We start from the raw sequence: 23579 nt of genomic DNA on the forward strand, positions 1-23579 counted from the left end.
TGCAAGAGCTGAAGGGATGGTCAAGGACACCCTGCTTCTTATACTTCCATATGAGATTAGGTTTTTCCCTTTGGGCTCTCTCCTATCCAAAGAGTAAAATTAGTCTAACTCCTTTTTGGAGTCATTCCAATCTCTGTAACATGCGCAAACAAATAAATCCCACTTAGGTTCAGAAAAAAAAAAATCAAGTGAGGGACCTTTTTTTTCTTCCCCCCTTCTCCAAAGAAAAAGCCTCATTAACATACAACAGCACAGTACAGAGGACAGCTATATGATTTGCATAAACCCTTAGGCAAACAAACAAACAAAAAAAACCTGCAAGAAGCTGAACACAAAGGTGGGCAAAACATCCAGGCATTAGTTCAGAGTTAGAGCCAAAGCCTGCCCCTTCCGGATTCTGGTATTTCTCATGGTAAATGCTACTCTGGTTTCAAGAGAAGTGCAAGTCATGTTTTCTGCACCTGTGGGAGCAAGCGAGGAATACTGTGAGACATTTATGGTATCCAGAGGCCAAAGCCCAGAAGCTCCTAGGAGCATCACCTAGATACCACAGCAGGGCAACACCAGATGCAGGTATAGCACACCATAGGCAACTCCCCACCAAAAGATATTTTGGACAAAAAGAACTAAAGTACAAATGCTGGAAAACTTGGTAATTTCTTAGTTGAGGGTTATCTGCTTTTGAACCAGCCTAAAATTATGATTCTAGCTGCTACTCTCAGCAGCCACTGCAGAACTGCACAGTAATTTCTAGCACAATTTTTGTTTCTTCCTACTTGGAAACTTGAGATTTGGCACATAGGCTTTAACCCTTTAGACTCTGCTCGCTTTGGAGAGACAAAGCACAAAGCCAGCCACTGAGAAAAATGAGCAACATCAAGAGCTTGAGGCCTCATCACCTGCCAGAGGACCGAGTGATGCCAGCACATGACCCAGTGCAAAGAAATGCTGCCTGGCTCCAGTACAGCCTGGGTGCACCAAGGTATTACTGCCTCAGCAGCACTGCTATGGCACCCAGTATGAAAGCTAGGGTAAAGAAAAATTGTGCAGCAGTAATATTAAGGATATAATTAATAATGCTTTTGTTCTGACACAGAGGAAAGGAGGAATGCTTAGAAGTTAAACCTTCACTTACAGCTTCCCTAACACGTAGGCCATAAAGAGCTTCTTCCAGGTTTGGGTGTCCCCCACACATACCTCCTTCTCTCCATGCTTCCCTACAAATACAGCGCTGATGTGCAAGATTTTCCCTGCTTTATGGTACAGCCCTGGTGATTTAACATATACCTGTGTTATGTAAGTTCAACTCAGTAATAAACATTAAATACACAGTATGATTGTTAACAAGTATAGTAAAACCTCCTCCCCCCCACAAACATACAATATGTCTTACTCTTTATTAAGTATCAAATTGTCTCCAACATAAATTACATCCAAATCACATAAATTTCAAGAAAGTCAGATACTTTATGTACAATATTTGTCTTGAGTCAGATAATACCTTTATCATTTTAACCTATAACATAAAAAGCAAACCTACATCAGTACCAAATAAAGCATTAAAAAGGTAACAAATATATAACTTTTTAGAAATGCTTTGAGAATGCTAAAGTTAATGACAAAGATTTTATAGTGCAGAGGTCTTTTTTTTCCCCCCTCTTTAGACCATTTCTCTGTTTTTGCGGATAGCACAGCAAAGAATCATGCTGAATATCATGCCGAATATCTGCAAAGAGAGCAAACTCATTAGAAATCAGAGGACGAAAGCATATCCTCCTACCACCATGAGGGAGAGTAACTGCTCTTCCCGGCCCAAAGGCCATACAATATTTTATTCTGCAGTTTGTCTTCCCAGTTCTCCCCACACCCTCCCAAAACAACAACAAAAATTTACAGGCCATTTTCACCAACCCACTTCACCCTCAGTGCTCCAAAACAGATCAGCTAGACACCAATCTCCCAAGAAAGCTTTGGTCTTCCTTGCATATTTGCATGGATGTCACACTATAGCTCCATCTGCCCTCTAGGAGAGTCAATGAGCTAGCAGAAGTTTTCTTGCCAACACTTAATTTTTCTAACAGTCTTTAATTATTCTAAGAAACAAAGGCAAGGATCCCTGAGAGATACTGGGATTAAGAAGTGGGCTGGCAACATGCCCAGTAGATCTTAGCCCTACATCTACTATCAATACAACTTAACCACTATTAAAATTACCAGGAGTCAGATCCTGATCCAAATCAAGAGCAGGGAGGTACAAGACACACCACCCGCTGTGCTGCCTCCAGGTCCCACTGCACGCAGCCCAATCCTGTTGGTACTTGTCCCGAGCAGAGTGGGTTTGCAGACTGCAGCATCAGGCATTGGGTTTCATATGGACTCGCGCTTTCAATAAATACCCTTGACAATACAGCTGCTCTCAAATCATCTGCAAACTCACCATTATGACAGCAATGCCAAGGCCAACTGCTCCAATCACATTCAATTTGGAATTAAAGACATCATCAATGGCTTCAGGGCACGACTGAAAAGAAATAGACTGCTCATTAGCATTTCAGACGTATACAAGAGATGTATTTGGCCTTGCTTGCTCGAGCTTAAGTCTGCCAACTGATAATATGCCTTTGACCAAGTCTGCCTGTACAAGAGACTCACCATTTGAAAGTTGTTTTGAACTGACTTTATTTTCATGTCTTTAAAAAGAGACAGGAAAGTTATCTACCAGCTTCATTTGTATTGTAAGTTTAAGTCTATTCTTTAAGTATCTAAGCCTCTTAAACGCACGTTGGCTACATCAGTATTCCTTCTCAACACCTACAGCTTACCAGGTAACTCAGGACCAACAGCAGTAGCACCAGCACTGGCCTGTTACAAATGGCAGTCAGTGTTTTAGCTGCCACATTGCTCGACCCTCCTCAAAATAGACTTGAGGACACTCTCAACATTGCCAGCTGCTACTGGAATTTTGTGGACATCTAGTGAACACAAGGTAAGGGAGGATTTAATCAAGCTGCATGCATAAGTGCTAGGCTGCGTGCAGATTCATGGTGGTGTCAGTTTATGCCAGTTTAAAGTTCTCGGGGCAAAGAAAAACAGTGCAGCCCTTTTGCTAGCAGAGATGCATACCCAAGAAAATAACCGGGAACTTATACTGAGGTATGTCTTTAAGAGCCTAGTAGCTGGTCGAAGTCATATCCCAACTCCACTCCTACTTATCCCAGCATCAGACCAGTGTGAGCTGCTGCAAACCACCTTTTTCTTTATTCACTCCTTATCCAGTCCAGAAGGAAAGACCAAGTCCGAGATTATGGGGATGTATTAGCAGGGAATGGATGAGTTTTAACCAGAATATCAATACAGTACTACTACTTACAAAAGCATATAGATCAGTCACGCCATGCTGTCCTTTTAATCTTACAGCCTTCCTAGCTTTTCTCTACAGTTTGGCCTAGTCCAAACACTTTGCAAGATAGAATCAACAGAAGAAGTTAAAAAACACACTTTAGTGGAATTAAAACAACTAAACCTGCATGTTGCCTCAATTATTTTCATGTAGTCCAACTGAGAGCAGACAGATAGTACAGCTAGGATTAAAGATACAGACTGAATACTGATTGACATTTTTCACTTGGTCAAGTAATATTTAAAGGCACAAAGTCATCTACAGTGAGAGGAACAGCACAAATAATGATTTAAATTTCACATCCTTAATTGAAACGCTACATTGTAGCGATTTCAGTTTTTATGCAAGTTACTGAATATGGCACATAACTAGCCAATAAACAGATATCACCAAAACAGATTTAAGAGAAGGGGAAAACCACTGAACAATCCACAAAAACAAAAGACCCTCTCTTGGAACATCAAGTTAGGGCATAAAACAGTAGCAAGAACTACAGGGAAAGGAGAGTGAGGACACTACATAGTCTCTCATATTTGTGGCATACAGGCACTTTAATAGCAATATTTCAACAGGAGAATCAAAGTCAGGGCACTGGCTTCACAGTCACTTACTCACCTAAGAAGAGGCCATCAATTCCTTACCTCTCTCCCTTTCAGAAGGGCAGATTTCTCACTAAAACTTTGGACCTATTCCACCCCCCACGTGCTCAATCTCCCTCTAAGGGGGAGGTGATGGCTCTGTGTAGCACCATGGAAGGCAATTGGTAATGGGAGCATAGCAGTAAGAACTGAACTCTTTGGCATTTTAGGTGAAGTTTTGGCCTTAGGAATGTCTGTTATTCCACTCAATTTAATGACACAAGGACTGCACATTCTGCGTGCAAATTCAATGCCTAGGTTTCCTGTTGATCCACAGTAACAACATGTACATTCCCTGTTACTGGGCTGATTATACAGACAGGTTGCCAAGTAATGTGATGGAGGAATTCTCCATGGACTGGAAGGGTACATTCAGGAGCACATTTCTTATTCTACTCTTCCACATATGGATGTCAGGCAGAGCTTTCAGTGAATTGAATCATGCTTTACCTTTACAGTAAATGACTCAAGCAAGCTCTTCTTAGGACAGGTATCCATGAATTGCTGCTCAAGACCTCCTGTCATACCACAACAGTTCAGCTACAGGAGAAAACAGAACCATGTTAAATAATCCTTATTTTTGCTTTGTATTTGGTTAAAAAAACAAACAAACAAACAAACAAAAAACCAAAAAAAAAAAAAACCCCAGATTACAGACTGTATGCAAGTTTGTTTAAAAGTCCCACCAACTTGACTGCTACAGAACTCACTTTAAAAAGCATTTATTGCATTGAAGGACAAGATTCTGAAAGTAAGAGCTAGATCTCACTGGAGAGATGCATTAGTTTGGGTCACAGCTTGTGTTCTTTATAAATACAAAGCTGAACTCCTTACAAAAGCTCTCACGGTGCCTCTACATCAATGCCACTGAACTTGTGTCTCCCAGCTTGTTACTAAGTTCCTTTAGGGGAGGAGGGAAAAAAAAACCCCAAACAAATGCCACACTGTTTTTTATATCTTTCAAAGGTTCAAAAGGGACAGAGAGCTGTACCAAGTTCACTAATGCTGTAAAAAACTTCCCTGCAATTTGTTCCTAACTTAGGTTTCTTCTAGTTAGCAAGGTTCTAGATTTGCACAGGAGACAGGGTATCATGGACAACAATGTGAACAAACTGCATTACTGTCCAGTTCAGGAACCAAGTAGAACCACATACTTACAGCTAACTGAAATGCTTTCAGGGTTTCCCTGGCAGCTACTTGAGACCTCTTTTCATAGGTTTCCATGTAGAATTCTTTTAGCTCTTCAATAACCTACAAGATAACAGAGAGTTAGCTTCTATCACTATTTTACTTTGATTGATATTACTTATGGAAAACTTGTTTAGGATGAGTCATTAAAACTGTTGCAACCTATAATACCCGTTCTTTGACACAGAGAAAAAGAGGGTGGAAATAAAGGGTGGACAGCACTGGAACAGGGGAGCCTAACAGGTATATTCACCTTAAAAGACACTTGAACAGATAAACTTCCGGATTTCCCTTCCCAGCTTAGAGCTTCTAGGAGGAGTTAGAAAACTAAATCTGCCCACTGGTTACACAAAAATAATTCCTATTCATTTTGGTACCTCAGCAATAGCTATATTCCCCTGTTATATGCAACAAGCAAAGCAAGCCCTCATCCTGATCATTAAGTAGCACCCTACTTTTAAACAGGATGACTTGCCTTGACTGCTCAAAAAAACCCATTTACTGTGAAAACCTTTTGGAAACGCATGGCAACAAAAACGTATTTCAAAAGTGTCCATGTCGGCAATTGAGGGGTAGAAAATGTGGACTTAAACCCCAAAAGTACCTAGGCTTGTGAGCAGATAGCACATACCAGCTGCATTTTAGATGTGAAAACATTCAACCTGGAGCTGCGTTAACCAGCTCATATCTAGAAACAGTGAAGCCTCACCCAGCGGCCTGCTTCACTTAACAGCTCAGGCAGGTACTGCCTGGGGGTGGTCTCTACATGCAAAAGCATTTTGGGTTCTGCCCTCTGCTATAGTCTCATTTCATATGCTTAGAGCTAGCTTATTTCTTGCATTATTTCGCTAAAATGTGTCTTCTTACCCCTTCCCCAACTTATTTAGATATTAGAGATTTGACTAGTACTGGAACAGTTTTCAGCAGGCTGCTAAATTTCTGTAGGCACACAGTCCTGCTGACTTTAATGAGAAGCAGGCAAAGCCCAGAGTAAAAGAAAAAACTGCACTGTAGTTTAAGGCCTGCAGCTTTGGGAAGAATCTTTGTATTTAAAAGCTAAGACACTGAAATAGTCAGACAAACTAGCAATGTGGTCTTTTGAATGAAGGACATTCAGCTATTTTGGATGTCTCTGAGACAAGAAGATTTTTTTATTATTTTTACTTTTTTTTTTATTAAAGCAACCTACCTTTTCCTTATTTGCAAATCCCCAGATGGCAGCAGCAATTTCAAGGGCAAAAATCACAAAGAGGAAGACAAAGAACTAGAAGAGAAAGACCATGCCATTAATCACAACTCTAGCTCCACACAACAGCAGCAGACACGCACACTGTGGATTTGTCCAGTCCCCAGCATTCAGTGTTGTGGGAACTGTCATGAAGGCAAGTTTCAGGTGAAGATCTGAAACACAGGCAAGAATAAGGAAACAGTACACACTGCACTAACTCAGCACTTCCTCCTGGGAGCATCAGAAAGCCTGGGTAATGTTTTCCAAGCAGAAGCCCTCCTTTTTGATCAGTGTTAATTAAAGCAAATCATCTGTTACTGAAGGCTTTGAAGTTGCCCACAAGAGTGACTCGCTCTTTCCTCAAATTTGTCACCCCCTATTACTCTAGGAGCTATTACTCAATCCCTAGCATGCCACCAACTCCCTAAGAACTAATGGTCAAGTCTTTGTTGTGTCTCCCATAAAACAGAAATAGAAGTGTCACCTATGCGTTTGACTACCAGGTCCAAACCACCACTACCATTTAAAGGGAGTCAGAATTTTAACAAAGGGCCAGAGGCAGCGTTTTGCAAGAATCGCATGAAATGAACTTCTTCCATAACACAGGAGGGGGAATTACTCTTCAGCCAGTTCCAGCAGCAGTTTGTTATTAACCAAGGCTCCTGGTTATTCGGATGAGTAGCTCCACCAAGATGTGCACATATGCAGCAAACTCCACTGGCCCCTCTGCTCTGCAAGCAAGGTGCTCTCCAGCAATGGACTTGGAGAGTAGTTGTCAACTAGAAGAGCTCACCCTGCAACTAGCAACAGTAGAAAGGTCTTTGTTGACTCAAAAACCAAATACCACAGCTCTAGTCTCGCTTAAATCACAGGTAAAATTCAGCTGTCTGTATTTAAATTTAAAGATTGCACAGCATTCAGAATTCTGGATGAATTAATCAATGCTATTCATTTAGTCTCATCAGTTAATAATTATCATTAGTCTTATTAACATTCTAGTTCTGCATTCACACATCTTGCCAGAGTTTTGGTACTTGAATATCTGGGTATGTCACTAAATCTTAAAAGTCCTTATGTGTTCAAATACAACATACTCATTTGGAGTCAGTATCAGAAATAGAAATTAAATTTCATTATTTAACTTTTTTTGCATTATGTAGGTTACTGTGAGGTAGCACATTATAGAGCCAAAGCAATCGCTATCTGCTACCCTTTAACTACATTACCAGTATTTTCCTTCCTAGCATGCTGCTAGAAAATAAATAAAAAAAAACATTATCCTGAACACTTACCAGGCCAAGCATACACTGCGATTCCTGCAGTGCACCACAGCATCCCAAGAAACCAACTAACATCATGAGTGCACCAGCTCCAATTAGAATGTAAACTCCTAGGGAAGAAAGGGAAAACAGGAAGGTATAAAATTAGTTGCTCCACAGAAGTTTGTGACTTTTGTCAAGGTTTAAGTTTAATTTTGAAAGCAAACGCATCTCAAAACTTGCAGGAAGAATCATTGATAAATAAAAACTCAAAGCTATGACAGGTAATATGCATACCCTTATTGCAGTTTCGCAAGTTTTATAAAATGAGCAAGATATATAAAGCTATCTTTGAGTCAGACTGTAAGACAAACTTTAGAACTGGGTCACGGCCAAATTTACAAGCTAGTTTTAAAATGAAAAACATGTTAGACAGTGAAAACCAGTGATTTATCAATATACTAGGAACCTTGAAGTGCATGAGTGTCAGGAGAACGTTTATTAAGAGGTATCTCAATCATCTGTCAAAGCTTTGAGCGCTTTCACACCCTGCTTTTCCACAAGGAAATACCAAATTATTCCACCAGCCCTTGCGATACAAGGCTACGTTTCAGCTCCTAAATTGGCAGTCTTTCCCAGTACAGTATAAGAAATCCAGCACTCAGCCTTTTTGAAAGCAGACACCTCCTCAAACCAAATCAAATAGACTGTGCTGCCCACAATGTAGGTAGTGGGTGTCCTGGAGAGCAGAGGGCAAGCAGTTCTGGGCTAGAAGACTCCATTTATGCCCAAACCTCTCCTCCAAACCTTGGGCACTATCAGCTTAGGAATTACAGCTGCTCAGCCATTAGCCAGCAAGACATAGCTAGGAAAATGCAAGTCCCAAAGTATAACAGGCAAGTTTTATTGGGGTGGTGAAACATGAGACAAAGAACATGAGACAGAAACCATTAGCACGAAGCACATAGAACTAGCTCAACATTTCTATCACTATGGGACAAGAGAGATTGCGGTCTGGCCTTGGGAGAGTCCCAATCAATACTACTTAGAGAAAGCGATACATAAGCACTGACAAATCATATTTTATGGATGTGAACTGATAAATGTTAACTGCCAAAATAAATACGCATTTAATTAAGCACATGCAAGTGATTAAGCCTTGACACTTCTTATCAGCAGGAAATTGCAGCATTTCTTTTTTTTACCCTCAGCTTAAGCTTTTTCCATTTTGAAATAACAGTCCATCAGAACCCCTTATTTTAAAAAAAAAAGTTTATTTTAAGTAGTACAGAAAGCTTTTGGTGTAACTTGTTTCATATTTAGGTGCAAATTAACAGATTCTGCTGTTTAACTTCCTATTGAGAACTACTGCACCCATTAACACTCCCATAAAAACATTTTATGATATCAAGCCAGTAATTCAGTCATTCCAGTTAAATCTCTCTCTTATTTTTTTTTTAAACCTCAAACATATATGAAACATCTGTAGTTGAACTTTGTTTTATTATATTGCTGCATCCAGCCAGCAGTTAAAGCATTGGGTCACAGAAGTTTTGTATCTTTTAGGAAGTGAAAGAGTTGTCTCAGACTGCTCAAAATTAGCCTTGCTAAATGGTCAGCTCAGTTTCTAAGTTTAGCTTTCTGTTCCCCTTTCAAAGTCCAGATAGAAGCACCCAGAAATCTTCTAGGTGCCTGCAAGAAGATCCCAGTTTACTACCATGCCAGCATACCACAGGTGGAACAAGCTTCTTTGAGGATAGGCAGTCTGCACGCAGAGGCACAAGTATCTTGGTGTTCATACCCATGGCCTCCAACAAGCCTATCTTGTGCTTTCTAACATGATGCCCTGTCAGCATAAGCCACTGGGTGCCCGAGAGCTGCCACATGAGTTACATCTACTAGCAGGCCCTACCAGTCTCTGCTGACCCTTCATACACCCATTGGGATGTCAGGACAGCTCATGCAACCCACCACAAGAGATAAAGTTTTCATAGCAAACAAAAGAGGCAAGCTTAACTGTGCTGCGGGCAGCTAACAAATGACACAGGACATGGCAAATTCAGGAGCTGCAGTGATGCAAAATATAAATGAATAATGATTGCCCAAATCTAAGATGACAAACATATACATGATAAAGATGCATATTTGGATATGCTTCACTCCCAATTGTTAGAGACATTATTTAAGTTCAGCTACTCAGTTTCAAAATAGGGTTGAGCATCTGCAGATGATAATGACTAGACGAGCATATGTTCCTCTGTCCAAGCTTAAATGTGGTTATAGGAACACTTACATGTAATATTTTGATCTAACTACATCAGACTTATCCTCAGATATTAGGACAACAAAGTAAAAACATGCATGTTCATTGCCTAATTATAAGCCCAATCAAGCTATCCCAGGCTTTGCCTATGGAAAGGCCCAGACTGTGATCTTGTAGATCACAAAATTTTGAGGAATAATTTCTACATAGTCTAACTAAAGCTACACTGATCTAGTGTGCCTGTAATAGCCGCTTAGAGATTAAAATATTGTGCACTCTTTTCAGTATTTCTAGTATAAAATAGTATACATTCGGCTATTAGAGATAGAAGATGGCACATATGTTCCTTTTGAGACATGAGAGGATATAGAGTTTGTGTAAGTTAAGTTAGTCATTTTAGAAAAAAAGCAGTTCTTGATGTCATTCATGACTATTCATTTATTTTAGAGGGAGACTTTACTGACTCATACCTGTGAAGAAGTGTCAGGAAGCAACATGCGCCCTGTTTGCTGGGAGTCCTGACAATAACAAAATGCTTACCAACAGCATTTCTAAGTAAGGCTAGCCCAAACAATGCTAATTCAATATCGTTTCTGTTAGCATTAGAGCTCAAAACACGGGCCAGCTCACTGCACCAGCCAAAGGAGGCTGCTCCCTGCCTTCTGCTTAACTGAGGCTACTCAGGCCATTTGGTCCTCAGGAAGATGACGGCTGACAAGCACCAAGGAAGCCAAAGTGTAACCCATGGCCCGGCACACCTTGCTCCTAGCTCACCTGTGTAAAACGTCGTGTTGTTGGATTCCAAATCAAAGATGCTTTTGGTCTGGGAATCAAACCGGAGCCATAGCCCAATCGCAAGAACCGCTGTTCCTGCGAGCTGCAAGGACAAGTAAACCTCATTAAGTAATAGCCAATTAATACAGTCACCACTGCATTAATAACAGCCTCACAAGTAGTCACAGGATACGGCTCTGTTATTTAAAGACGTGGTGACAGACAACAAACCAGCATAAAAGGAGAGGGATACTAAAACAAGAACAAACTTAATTCTGGACATAATGCATCTTGTTGACAGATCCATTTACAGATTAAGCTACAGCACACATGAACAATGCCACTCCTATTCTTTACCAAAAATACCCCAGGTTTATATAACTGCCCAAGTGCCAATATTTTCCACTGACTCCTCCACCCATTGTTTTAGCCTGAATGATTGCAATGATGTCGCATCATTTAGTCTTACGTCTTCATACTGAAGGATGGGCTTAATGTAAACAAAAGTGTTGCTAGGTATTGTATGGCCAGCTACAAGTTTTAGAGCACTAAACAGACTAACAGAGTTCAGCATACTGCAGTACAGTGTATACAGTATTTGCAAAACAGGATAAACCAACAGGATAAGTTACCACACCAACAGGAAGCAGAAAAATACAGGCAGCTGAAATAAGCTGATGTGAAACAAAGCAATTAAGTTTTAGATAATATTTAGCTTTACTGTATTATTGTCTCTGCCTATGTGCCTTGAGGATCCTTTTAAGATAGGGGCCTGTGTTTGCGGCAAATCATTACTGAGTGTAACTAGCTTCTGGATGCAACATCTGGCAGGAGGCACTGGAGAAGTATTGCGAGAAAAAGGGAATGGCACTCTTGTAAGGCACATGCTAGCAGTTTGCTTTGAGCTGACACTGAGAAGCCTGATTCTCCCCATTTAAGAAATAGAAGAATTGGTGTTTGCTTGTGTACAGGACAAAGCAAGCAACTAGGAAGGGTATGCTTTTCAGCTCTTGCTTCCCATTGAGCATCCTTTAACTATCAGAAGAAAAGTTCCATGAAATAAGGACAGAAATACCATGGATATAGCAGCAGACATTACAAATATAATTTAAAAAAAAAGAGTGATGAGAGAGAGAGAGAGAGAGAGAGAAAGCGATGAGCTTAAAGCTTAGAAAATCTGGAGCTTTGGTTTGGCCAGACATCCATGGAAAGAAAAAACACCACCTTATCTTTGAGAGGAAGGATAGGTTCCATCTAGAAGGGAGCAGCATTCTTGATTTGTCTCCAAGAAACTGGAAAGTGTTTACTTTAAAATGCCAGTTTTTAGTAAGAATATGGAAAGAATTGCCACAGAATACATGTGTAAGTGTATTCTTTAGACATTGGCCTAACTCCTCTGGCTCCACACTCCCCAAGGGAAGCATAAGAGCCCTTTCTCTGTGCTACAGGAATGTTTGCATTTACTGAGGGAGGGGGCACACGTTGTTGCCATGGACATATTCTCTAATTCCCTAGCATTGCTCTCCAAAAATAAGGAGAGTTGGAAGACAGAAATAGGATTAAGGGATGTGGGGGTTTAAGGTAAGATATGCCTTGTAGCTTCTCAGAAAGAAGCATCGTAAAGTGCTATGAACAGCTCAGGTATCAGCAAGGAAAAGCAGGAGGGCGGATTCATGCAAGCAGCCAGCTATGCCAGAGAAACCAGAGTTACTGGTATAACAAGCACCTGGTTTCCAAGCCCATCTCAAAGAGGAGTTGCAGGGTTTACACTGGCAAAAAGATGAAATGATACATAATGCATGAAGAGCCAAACCCAAACAGAGGTTTCCAGACCTATGCAAAAGACACTGTTAGTGTCATGCGCACGTAGGCACAGGCTTACTCACAAAGCACAGAGCGAGAACAAAGCCCACACATACCTACAGCTATCCTTGTTAAAACCATGCTGACAAAATAACTTTTGCTGAAGAACCCTGATGTAGCACAACACATGTCATAACAGCATATTAAATTCAACTTACTGTGCTGCAGCTGTGCCCAAGGGGAAGCGGCAGGTATAGGAAGGCCAGAGGCAGAAGGAAGAGCTGCTGCTCTACCTAGCAGTCATTGGTACAGGACCACAAAAAAGGAATGGCTTGGTTTTGGGGAGGTAGGGGGAGATTTTAACATCCTCTAGCTTATGCTCAAGTCAACCAATATTTAAAACTCTCCTACAGCCTGAGTTTCTGAAGTCACTGACCTGCCTCCAGCTTTTGTAGGCTTTCCTATCAGAAGCATGAGGAGAAGGAGCCTATTGCTTTTCCTTTGGTTAAGATTTCATGAATTGTGAAGCCAAGAGTCTCTGTGTGCTTGGCTGTATATGGCTATGTATTTCTGCAGTTTGACAAGCTTCAATGTTTTTGATCAGAGAGCTCAAAACTAAGACTTAGAGTTGATCCCCTACCAGATGTTTAAAGGCCACACTACTCAATTTCTGAAGAAGTTCCAATCTACATTACAAAATGTTGATAATCTTGCAAGTCCAAGCAAAGCAGAAGGCTCTGTTAACCATTTTTCTGAGACAGAAGCTTGATAGTGTTGGTTAACATTAACATGGCAGCAGAAACACTAGTGCCAATATCAGACCTCTCTGAAGACTACGCTTTTATCCAATCTATTGGATATAATTTTTCCCAATTCAACAGACCAATTTTCTGTTTTGTCAGAGTCAAGTAATAATGGGTATTTTAAAGTAGATCTACCCTTATTGGAAAAAAAAAAAGTATCAGAAAAAAGAGCCAGTTTTACTCCTTTTCTGAAGCCAGTCTGCCACTTTGCTTTTATGTGTGAAAACCTACACAACTAAGTCACAGGTTCATGTGCTTTTAAGCTAGGTAAAAAAGATGTTGCTGTAGGAACAAGTATGGGCAAGGGAACTCAAAAAACACACACGTTCTAATCAGTCTGTCCAAAATTTGAACTTAAGTTGATACTACTCACTTATTGTCTCTGAAAGAATCTGTGGTAGTCACACTCAGGGAATAGCATTGCCCCATAGTATCTAAGCAATAGAAAGCTTGAGCAGAGACAACTACTCGGCTTACATGTGTTTTCTCTAGACATCTTAAAACACCCAGCTTATTTCTGCTTGAGTCATGTCAATTCTACAGCTGCAGTAGATAGACTATAAACAAAGAGAAAAATCCCATCGTTCTTTAGGCCTATACAGGCTTCTTGTCATTTCTTTGCATCACATACAAGCTCCCCTCTGTTGTCTCAGAGGCTCTAGTCCTGCATGTGTCTTTCTGCCTGTTGCAACAGGAAAACAGACCTTCCTGGTCCTCCTCCCTTCTTTACCCAGCCCTGTACCTTCACTTGTGAAACCTCTGCACTGGACTTCTGTTCCCATGCCCATGCAGCCTCACACCAACAAATGCCTTTTCAAAACTATCCTTGAGCAGAAGGTACACGGAATACTCCCCCTTCCTCTTGCCATTGTATTTTGTTAAAGTATAAACTTGGAGCATTCAGTCACTGAGGGCACTCTGTCAAGCTGTTTCCACTGCATTTTTTTTTTAAAACCACTTGGGGTTTCACAGAAACAGTCTCCTAGCAGGAAGTTTTCACAGGGAACCATTAGATTTAGTGATACTGATGTAAAAACACATCAAGAACTACCACATGCACTGTTCAGACCAGGAACCGTAACTCTTATTAACATATCCCATGAAACAGAAATACATGACACCACTTTAGGAAGTGGGAAAGTTCATTTTCAGTTTAATTGCTATTTTGCAAGGCATTCTAACATGCTGAGACCCTTCTGAACTTTTCACTTCCACTGGTCCTGAGACAGCATGAACCTCGGACAGCATTTGAAAGCCATACCCAGCTGCAGTGCTTCACTTGCTGCAGACACCTCACAGCATATTACCTTTTCATCTAGAGAACCTCCATTCAAGAGATCAAGTAGTTAGCAAGTCCTTATAGGTGGCTAGTTAGGCTCAGGGATGGGAGACCTCTAGAAAGCACGGACTGGGTCCTTACCAGCCCTTGCTCAGTGTGGAGGCAGGGAGAATAAACAAGAAGAGCTTCCACAAGAAGTCTTGACATATGGACCAAGGCCCGTGAAAAACCTTTGCACAGAAAGCTCTACAAGGTCCCAATATTTAAGTGCGTTCAGGCCAAACATATACACAAGTTATATCAAGTTTGTAGAGTTACCTCTAAGAGAAAGTAAGTCAGCATGTGGAAAAATGTTGGAGTTGGGGGGAGAGAAAACAAACAAACAAACAAAAAAAAACAGAAAAAAAAACCCCTATTGCAATGCAGTCAGTTTAACACTGCATCTAACAGAATGTCTTTTTTTTTTTGGGGGGGGGGGGGGGGTTGTACATCTTCCCAAGCCCTACATGACTATCCCTTGTGTTGGTTTTATCCAGTGCGTGCCAAGAGTACACAGAAAAACCTAGTATCCTCTTCATCTCGTGATGAGGCAAGAACCTCAGCAAAATGTTTGACTCAGATCTTCCACTGCATAAAGCTGACAATGAACTTTCCTCACAGCATATGAACAAAGACAGAATCAAATTAAGAAAACACTGCAAAGCACACAGACAAAGAAACTGAGAGCATTAGGAGTAGTAAGGAACTGTCTGTCCTGGTACTTGGTACTCTTAAGAAGTCTGTAAAAAAGTAAGCACAGATGACACTTAACATCACCTTGAAGTCTTAATTTTAGCATGAGTATTACCCACAGCCATAGAAGTTTTCTGTTAGGAAAGTGTTGGGGTTTTTTGTTTTTTTAGAAGTCTGATGTGCAATAAGTGCTAGCAATTATATAAGAAGCTGCAACTATTTCCAAACTTCTTCAAAAAAAAGTAGATTGGAAAGGGAAGTATTTTCTTTCTGCTTAAGCTAGTTTCAAAAATGTTGTGGGCTAAGTTAATGTCATAGCATTTATTGCAATAAAATGGTGTTCTAGTACAGTAGGAACAGCATTACAGGGAATTCCTGAACCACAGCCAAGGCCAGTGTCCATTTCATACAAGTTCCTGTTCAGAAGGAAGTTTGCTGTATTCACAATTTAAATTGCAAATAAGAGTTAATACTGCTATACCTCTAAACATAAGCAGTTTCACAAAGTTTCTCAAGGCTTCATTCTCCAAATCCATGCCTGAGTTAACAGTATTTGCATGAGTTAAAATACATGAACGTAAGATGAATGTAAGTGGCATTTTGATTCATACACTATACTCAGTAACTAAATCAGTTGACCGCAGAAAGCAAAAGCAACTTTTGTATGTGTGTACACATACGTATGTACACACACACACACACAAAACACACACACATTTCCCTAACCACGCAGCAAGTCCTTGTCTCTGCTTGAGCAGGAATATCGTCTGAGGAAGTCAAAAAGCCAAATTGCTGCTGCCTGTTCCTGATACAGCATGAACAGATGAGATTCTGGTTCAGAACAAGTTCCAGATATCTCTGAGTTAGAGAAAGAAAAGAGCCCTGCAGGCCTAACCTTATTAATTTTACTTTAGCAGGAACTCCCATAGCAAATGCATTTGTTTATATAAAAAACTCTAAAGCACTCAGAGTGGAGAGCCTGGACAAGACAGTTGCCTAACAGCATAAAGAATCAAGAAAATTAGCGCCTTTAAATCCTCTGTGTAAACTTTGACTGTGTGCTATTGCACTTCTTTGGTTATAATATACTAAGTTGTAAACATTAACAGCAGAGATCTTTGAATTGCGCAAAATTCATAGGGGAAAAACTGGCATTTAAGTTTAGTGCTCAACTAAAGGTGGTAAACTCATACAATGCAAGTCATTCGAGCATGTGCTCACATCAAGATTATTCCAAACCAACTTTGCTATGACTACTTCACCACTCAGGCTTAGGGCGCATATTTGAATGTCTTCACTGACTTCTGGCCAGACTCAGGCTGGCCTGACTGGGGGTGGAGAGGTGTCTTTATGTTAGTTCCACATAAGTCTTAGCAGAAATTCTGAACTGATACAACTGGTATGGATCAGACCAAAGACAAGGCCAGCACAGGGAAAAAGAAAAACCCTAAGTACAGAGCAGCTCTACTCCCAACTGGAGACACACACAGCATTCATAAAAAAGCACAGCAGCAATAAGAAGTTGGGTACTTGCAGTCATTTTCTCTAACTGAAGGGAAAGTACAGCGACTTATCACTCTCATACCTTTAAGCCAGGGTGACCAGACCACCTAACTTACTGAACTATTTAACTGCCACAGTAAAACCATAAGCATAAGTAAGCAAAAAACCCCCATGCAAGTACATTGGTTACAGCACACTTTCAGAGGCATGACAAGCACTTCCAGTAACTAAAGGCAAGTTCCCCCTACCCTCCGTTCAGGCGACAAGTACATTTTAGTCAAAGCTCTGGAGATCTGAAAGTTTGAGAGAAAGTCACAATAGTGACACAGTAGCTCCCATTCTAACACAGTCTACAGGCCTTACCAGCACCTCCCCCACCCCCTTCTTACTCCTAAGGCTACCAAGGGGTAGCCTTATCATAAGTCTTTTCTTCCCAAGACTTCATCCTCCCGTTGCAGTGGTTGCCTCTGAACCTACCATGTTGTAACTCTGGACCGTTTCCTCTTTGCATCCTCATGCACATCACTTGATTTCTACCAACAGTGGATTTCACGTTCTGTTTTGTCACACAACCTCTTTGAGTCCTGGTATTTCACTGTGCACTCATCTTGACTGTTTTGAATAATGCCTGCTACCTTCACAAAGTCTTACCTCGCTCTTACAAGCTCTTCCAGATTGAGTACAAATCTAGATGACCATGCAGTTCACTCCCCAACATCAACTCTGCTCGTCCTCTCCATTGTGAGAGAGATCCTCTCTCTTCCTGCCCTTGCCCCATCACCGCCTCCAATGTGCCACCAAAACCAGACATGTGTGCATGCCCCATGCTCCTGAGTATCAGGTTTGCCACACTTCTCTGGTGCCAAGGTGGGTGGTAAGCCTAAGGCATTACCTCATCAATGTATTTCATCCTTCACTGTACTCAAGTAACTACTGTGTGACCCTGCAAGTTGTTAATCCCGATTTTCTGTCATGTCATGGCCTACTCACCAAGAGGTCAACTCAAGCCTGTGAGCAACTCCGAGTCAAAGACATGTCACAGCACATGATTTTCCCAAAGGTCTTCCACAGACACACTAAGAAAAAGAAAATTCTGCTGAACTTCTCTCTTGATGCTCTTTTACACCTAGACTGACTACTGCCTCTCTGGCAAGCCTCCTGGTTCTAGTTTGTCCAAAGAGAGGTTTATTAGTTGGAATTACTTCTGCAAGTTGCCCCTAAAGCTCTTATGATTCTGTTTTCTTCATTTGGATACAGGTTCGACTTTTTGAAGGTTTCCTTTCTTTTTATTTTAATAACCTCCTACACCGAGTATTTCTGCTCTTCCCACTTCCCTTTGCCCTCAAGTCTTTGATGGAGGCACACAGCAAATATGCGCCACCTAATATGCAAACTGTAAACACTCACAGGTTTGCAGCAAATTGTTCAGCTGTCCTTTTGAGGCAACTTATTTTAGAAAAAGGGTACTGTGTAAATGTAATCACAAGTGTACTGGATCTTTTGGCTTCTGTTGTTCCAGGTGGCAAACTGAATCCGAACATATCACTGTCGCCATTGCAGAGTTGGTTCTAGGACAAGACTCAGGCCTCTGGACTATTTACTTCTCATGGGGGTTCCCTGACTAACTGCCCATGAGACAGTTGCTGATCATGCCTTCAAATTTAAGTGCAGAATTGCACTCTGACATGACATTTTGCCCAATTTACATGGAATTACTGACTCTTCACATCTCCTATGCTGTATGAAGCCTGCCCATGGGAAGAGGTAAAGCCTTCTTTCTCAGTAGGGTTGTTTCCTCTAGGGTGCTGTCTGCTCCAAGGGAGTTTTTTTTGTTTTTTTCTTTATCTTCTCTAAGAACCTGTTCAGAGGCCTAACAGTTTAAAAGAATCTAAGATATCCTCTACAGAGGAATAAAGTAGAGGTATGAGGTTCACTTTAACATCACACTTGAAACTCCCCTTCAGTAGTTTCTGTAAAGCACTTGCTCTACACACACATACACATGTAATGAGCCCTGAAAGCCAAGGACTACTAGTGTTAAGTGACAGCTGGTCTACACACCCACTTATCTGTAACTGATCTCAGATGTTTTACATTTATTGCCTATTGATGCAGCTGCTTGTCAGGATACTCAGATGAACAAGCATTGATCTCCCTTTAATTACTCTTATAGAGCCTCTTTCTTCTCTTCCTTTCACTCACATTCTAGTTTGGTTTAAGAAGCTAACAGGGCCAGCCCGTAGGCAGGCTGGTGCTCCTGCTGCTGGGAGCAGCAGCCACCTCACTCAGGGAAGACCTCCATCCTCAGGGCTGTCTTCAGCCACAGGTCTCCTCCACAGTCAAGCTGGTTTCTCATGTTTCAACAAGGTTTAACACCTCGCTGAGATCAACAGCTGCCATACAATATGAAAAGCTACACAGATTACTTGTGTTTTTCTGATGTTTCAGGATTACACACATGCACTTAAACTGCCTAAGTGACCTGGTATTTGAAAATTGATTATAGCAAAAGTAGCACTTGATCCAGCTGCAAGTCCAAGTGCTCCAAGTGGCAAGGGAAGTAGTGTCACCTTACATAAACTTCTAAATTAAAATCAAGACATGTTTGCAACATGCAAGGCATCCAAAAGTTTTCATCCAGTATGCTGTTAGATGGTTTCTTCTTATCAGTTATCCTCCTCCAAATGAGTGTGCACGCTCTCCCTGCCTCTCCAAATACTTATTTCAAGTTTGGTGAGTCAAGCACGGAAATACTTTCTACACCCTTGTAAAATTTCTCTGTGCAAATTCTGTTGATTTCCCTCAACTGCAGCCTGAATCCATCTTATACTTTACTGAAATCCATTTTTTGTTTAGGAGATCAGAGTATTTTATTCTTAACATTGTACCTGCAACCATGCCATGTGCAGCACTGCTACTGACCACAGTTTTTTTTTTTTTTTAAAAAAAGAAAAAAAACAAACAAACAACCACACAGCTCTAATCTAATTTCTCCACATGGCAGGGCAAGTGGGTGTAGAAAACACACACATAAACTGCATTTCTCCATGAAGGAGAGAGCTTAGAAAAAATTCATTAAAAAATGGATGGAGGGGCAGGGAAGAAGCAAGAAAGACAACAACAACAACAAAAAAAACAACCAAAAAACCTACCTGCTCCTAGAACAAGTTCCCTAGTTCCCTTTGAGCTTACGCTTCCCACCTATATGTCATGTATGCAGGATGTTCTCTTGCATTCCCTTTGTCCTTTTTCCACAAAGCAGACTATACTAAATTCAGATGTCTATTCTCCAAACAGTTTGAGAAGTGGCCATAACTTCTTAATTATACCATGCTTCCTGACGTTGCCTGGCTGACTAGAAACAGTCATGCCAGAAACTACACTGGTGACAACACAGTTTCCGCTTGTGGTGTTGGGCTCTTCAGATTAAGCTATTTTAAGACTTTCTTTAGGAAACACTGCCTACAAGATTTGAAGCAGCTGCTACAGCTTTAGCTGAAGTTCCCACCAAGACGAGGGAGTAAGTTAATTGTGATTACAAGCTCCAATTTACACACAACTAGTTCACCACACCTTGTAACAGCCGGCACACCTAAACAGGCTTCAGCTTTGCCAGCAAGTTAAACTCACAAGGAGAGTTTCTGCGCAAGTGTTGCGTATGCTGCTGCGAGAAAAAAAAGAAAACAAGCTACCTTCACTCCCAGCATCCCCACAGCACACATCAACAGGCAGGATACACAGCCTGACAATTGGGTTTTCCATCTATGGGTCCAGGAAATGAAATTTTAAGAGAGCAACGACCTGGGTATGCATCTTATTTGAACGCCTCTTGCTTAACGTATCGTGATACATATCATATCTGTGAGATATATATCATATTACTGAGCATATTTTGTACAGCAGCCGTTTCGTTAGACCCACTTTCACCCCAGAAGCACCTAACGGCATTAGCGGGGCCCGGCCTGCGCCACCACCGGCAGCGCGCCGCCGGGGCCGGCGCGGCATCCGCGCAGCGGCGCCCGGCGCGGATCGGTGGGGCGGAGGGGGCGGCCGCGCCCCAGCCGCGGCGAGGCGCGCACCCCTCCCCCCCCCCAGCTGCTTTTAATCGCGGGGCAGCGAAACGCCCCAGCCTCTGGCACCGCCGCCACCTGACCGCGTGGGCGTTTGTTTGCAGCGGCGCCGCCATGGGCAGGTAACCAGGAGCTGGCAGCCGTCCCGGCCCCGTGGGGCGGAGGGAGGCGGAGAAGGCGCCCCGGGGAAGCGGGCAGACCTGCCCCCGGGGAAGGGACGGCCACCCACGGGCGCTCCGCCCGGGAGCCGCCGGGCTCCGCAGCGCCACGCCCGCGGGGCCGGAGTGGGGGCGTCGAGGCGCCCCGCTCCCTCCGCGGGGCTGAGCCGCCGTCCCCGCCCCCAGCGAAGGCCTGGCCCCAGGGCAGCGCAGCTCCCGGCGCACGCCCCCGCTCGGGGCAAACTTCGGCAGGGCGGGAGCGCAGGGAAAATACCCGCACCTAGAGAGAGGGGGAAAACACCCAGTCCTCTCCTCCCGCGGCGGGTGGGGTGGGTGGAATCCCCCTCTCCCCGCCCTTGCAGGGGCACCCCTCCTACCCACTCCCAACCCCATCAGCGCGGGGGGTGCCGCGGGCGAGGCAGGGTAAATGGCTCCTTCCCGGGGAGCCACGTCGGGGGAGGGAGAAACTGGCGTCCCTAGCTCCGCGACGCGAGCCCCGGGCAGAGAGGGAGGAGGGACGGAGCAAACACCCCCTGTCCCGGGCACGCCGGAGGGGCGCCGGGGGCAGGTCTCCTACCCAGAAAATAAAGTTGAAGCCGAAGAGCAGGTACTTGATGCACTTGGTGCCTCCTTTCACAGGCATCCTGCGGGCCGGCGGGGGGGAGCAGCGTGCAGCAGCGGGGCTCCGAGGTGGGGACGGGGCGCAGCGCAGCTACTTTCCCACAGTGCCACTCCTTAAATCCGCCTCTCCCCAGGTCCCGCGCCGCTTCCCCTGGTTCCCCTGCTCCTTAACCCGGCCCCCTCTCCTCCCCCTGCCCCGGCCCTCCCTCCCGGAGCATTTGGCCCTCCCTCCTTCCCTACCGTGTATTTCGCCCTTCCCTGTTGGCCCTCTGCTCTGAGACCTGCTGCCCCGGCTCGCTCAGCATCGCCGGCACCTTCGCTCGGCCGCTGATCCGCGCCCCTCCGCGGTGCCCGCCTGCCCCGGCAGCGCCGGGCTCGGCCCCGCGCTGCTGCCGCCCCGCTGGGCTGCTGTGGGGCACAGCGCAGGACAGAGGAGTCGAGAGAAATAGTTCTCGCATCATCAAGAGTTGTTCCACTAGACAGTGATGAAACAACACAATGTGCAAAAAGTAGACGCATCCCTACAATACGCATGCAGGCCAATACTTTGCCCGTGCTTGCATGGATTTAGTTAAATGCATCGGCCCAGCTTAAATAGGTATCCTTCTCATGCAAGATACACTTAGGACAAAGTTAACAGTTAAACCATTTTAATCTTTCAAATATGTCTGTGCAAAGTTATGAGAGCAAAGTGAGACAAAACACATTAATTTAAATTTCAGTGGGGAAGTTCCCATTGATTTTAATTGGAAGTTCAGCCCTTGGCTTCTGATTCTTGTTAGCGTAGTAATGAAAACCGAGGGCTTATATCTCAATTTGTCATTATTAAAGTATTGACAGCAGTTACTGGGAGTCAAAAAAAGAGGGAAAAACAGAAAAGCGTTCCTGAAATGCAAATAAAAACATGTTGGTGCTTTCCTTGCCAAAATAAATGATAGCATAAAATATTGAATTGGACAGCTGTTTTGCAAAATATTAATATATTTTTCCATTAGAAAACAAGGCAGAAAAATTTGTAGCTAGGAGAAAATCAGAGAGTGCATACAGCTGTGAGTGCACAAGCAGAGATGGCCTCTGCTGGTGCTGCGCTGCTTGCAGAGGCAGCAGGGGAGTACATGGGGAAGGATGGCAGGCTGTTGCATTGCTGTTTCTGAATCACGCCCACTGGAGCCAAGAATGAAATGATGCAATGGTCCCAGTGTCCAAAAGTAGGATGGGGGGAGCTGGGTCATGTTAAATGATGCTGCCTTAGCTTTCTGCCACGCGGTTTTGGGGCCTTTGATAAAAAGGGCCGCTAGTAAAGAGGGTCATGACCTTGTCCCCTGAGAGAAGGGCAAATGACACTTAACTTTAGGGAGCTCAAGCTCTCCCTAAAGCATTTGGGTTTGTTATGGAGGTCAGTAATGGGAATCGGAGAAGTGGAGGCTACCCACAACGGTGTAGATCCAGAAAGGCTGATAGTAGTAAATGGAGGTAACTACGACTCTACCCTGGTGGTAGCTGTGAACTAAACAGGGGTTGTTTAATAATCAGTAATGTAAGTGTAGTAGTAAATGTAGTAATTAGTAATGTGAGTGAATGTACTGTGTTTCATTCTTGACTATGACTGATTTTCTATACTACTTTTTTTTAATTTCTTCATTAATAATTTATGCCTCCTAGTCAATATCAGTAATGCTGCTTTCCTTAACTTTCTAAAATTTTTAAGTGCTTTGGATTAAAAAGAAAAAAGAAGATCATATGAAGTTTTTCATGCTTACACTGTATTAAAGCAGCTGCCATGAAAATCAGGCGTAGTAGGTACCTTTTTGAGCAGCGGAAGAAATGGACCTGATGGATCAAAGCATCCTGTGAGTTTGT

At 42.9% G+C, this 23579-nt stretch overlaps 2 protein-coding genes across 2 annotated transcripts in view; one reads left to right on the top strand and one right to left on the bottom strand.

Annotated features, from left to right (window-relative positions):
- Positions 1–1383: 1383 nt before the first annotated feature.
- Positions 1384–21908, bottom strand: CD9 (CD9 molecule). The gene is made up of 8 exons (XM_026102397.2): positions 21676–21908; positions 10751–10853; positions 7747–7844; positions 6416–6490; positions 5197–5289; positions 4489–4578; positions 2438–2521; positions 1384–1726 (listed from the first exon to the last, which is right to left on the bottom strand). The coding sequence occupies exons 1-8, from the start codon at positions 21739–21741 to the stop codon at positions 1661–1663; spliced, it is 675 nt and encodes a 224-aa protein (XP_025958182.1). The 5' UTR covers positions 21742–21908; the 3' UTR covers positions 1384–1660.
- VWF (von Willebrand factor) overlaps positions 20996–23579 on the top strand; it is a 173542-nt gene continuing 170958 nt past the window's right edge. The window contains exon 1 of the mRNA XM_026102396.2: positions 20996–21062. The gene's annotated coding sequence lies outside the window, so the exon portion shown is untranslated. The remainder of the gene's footprint in view (positions 21063–23579) is intronic.

The sequence above is a fragment of the Dromaius novaehollandiae genome, chromosome 1, assembly GCF_036370855.1.
Source record: "Dromaius novaehollandiae isolate bDroNov1 chromosome 1, bDroNov1.hap1, whole genome shotgun sequence".
Taxonomy (NCBI): domain Eukaryota; kingdom Metazoa; phylum Chordata; class Aves; order Casuariiformes; family Dromaiidae; genus Dromaius; species Dromaius novaehollandiae.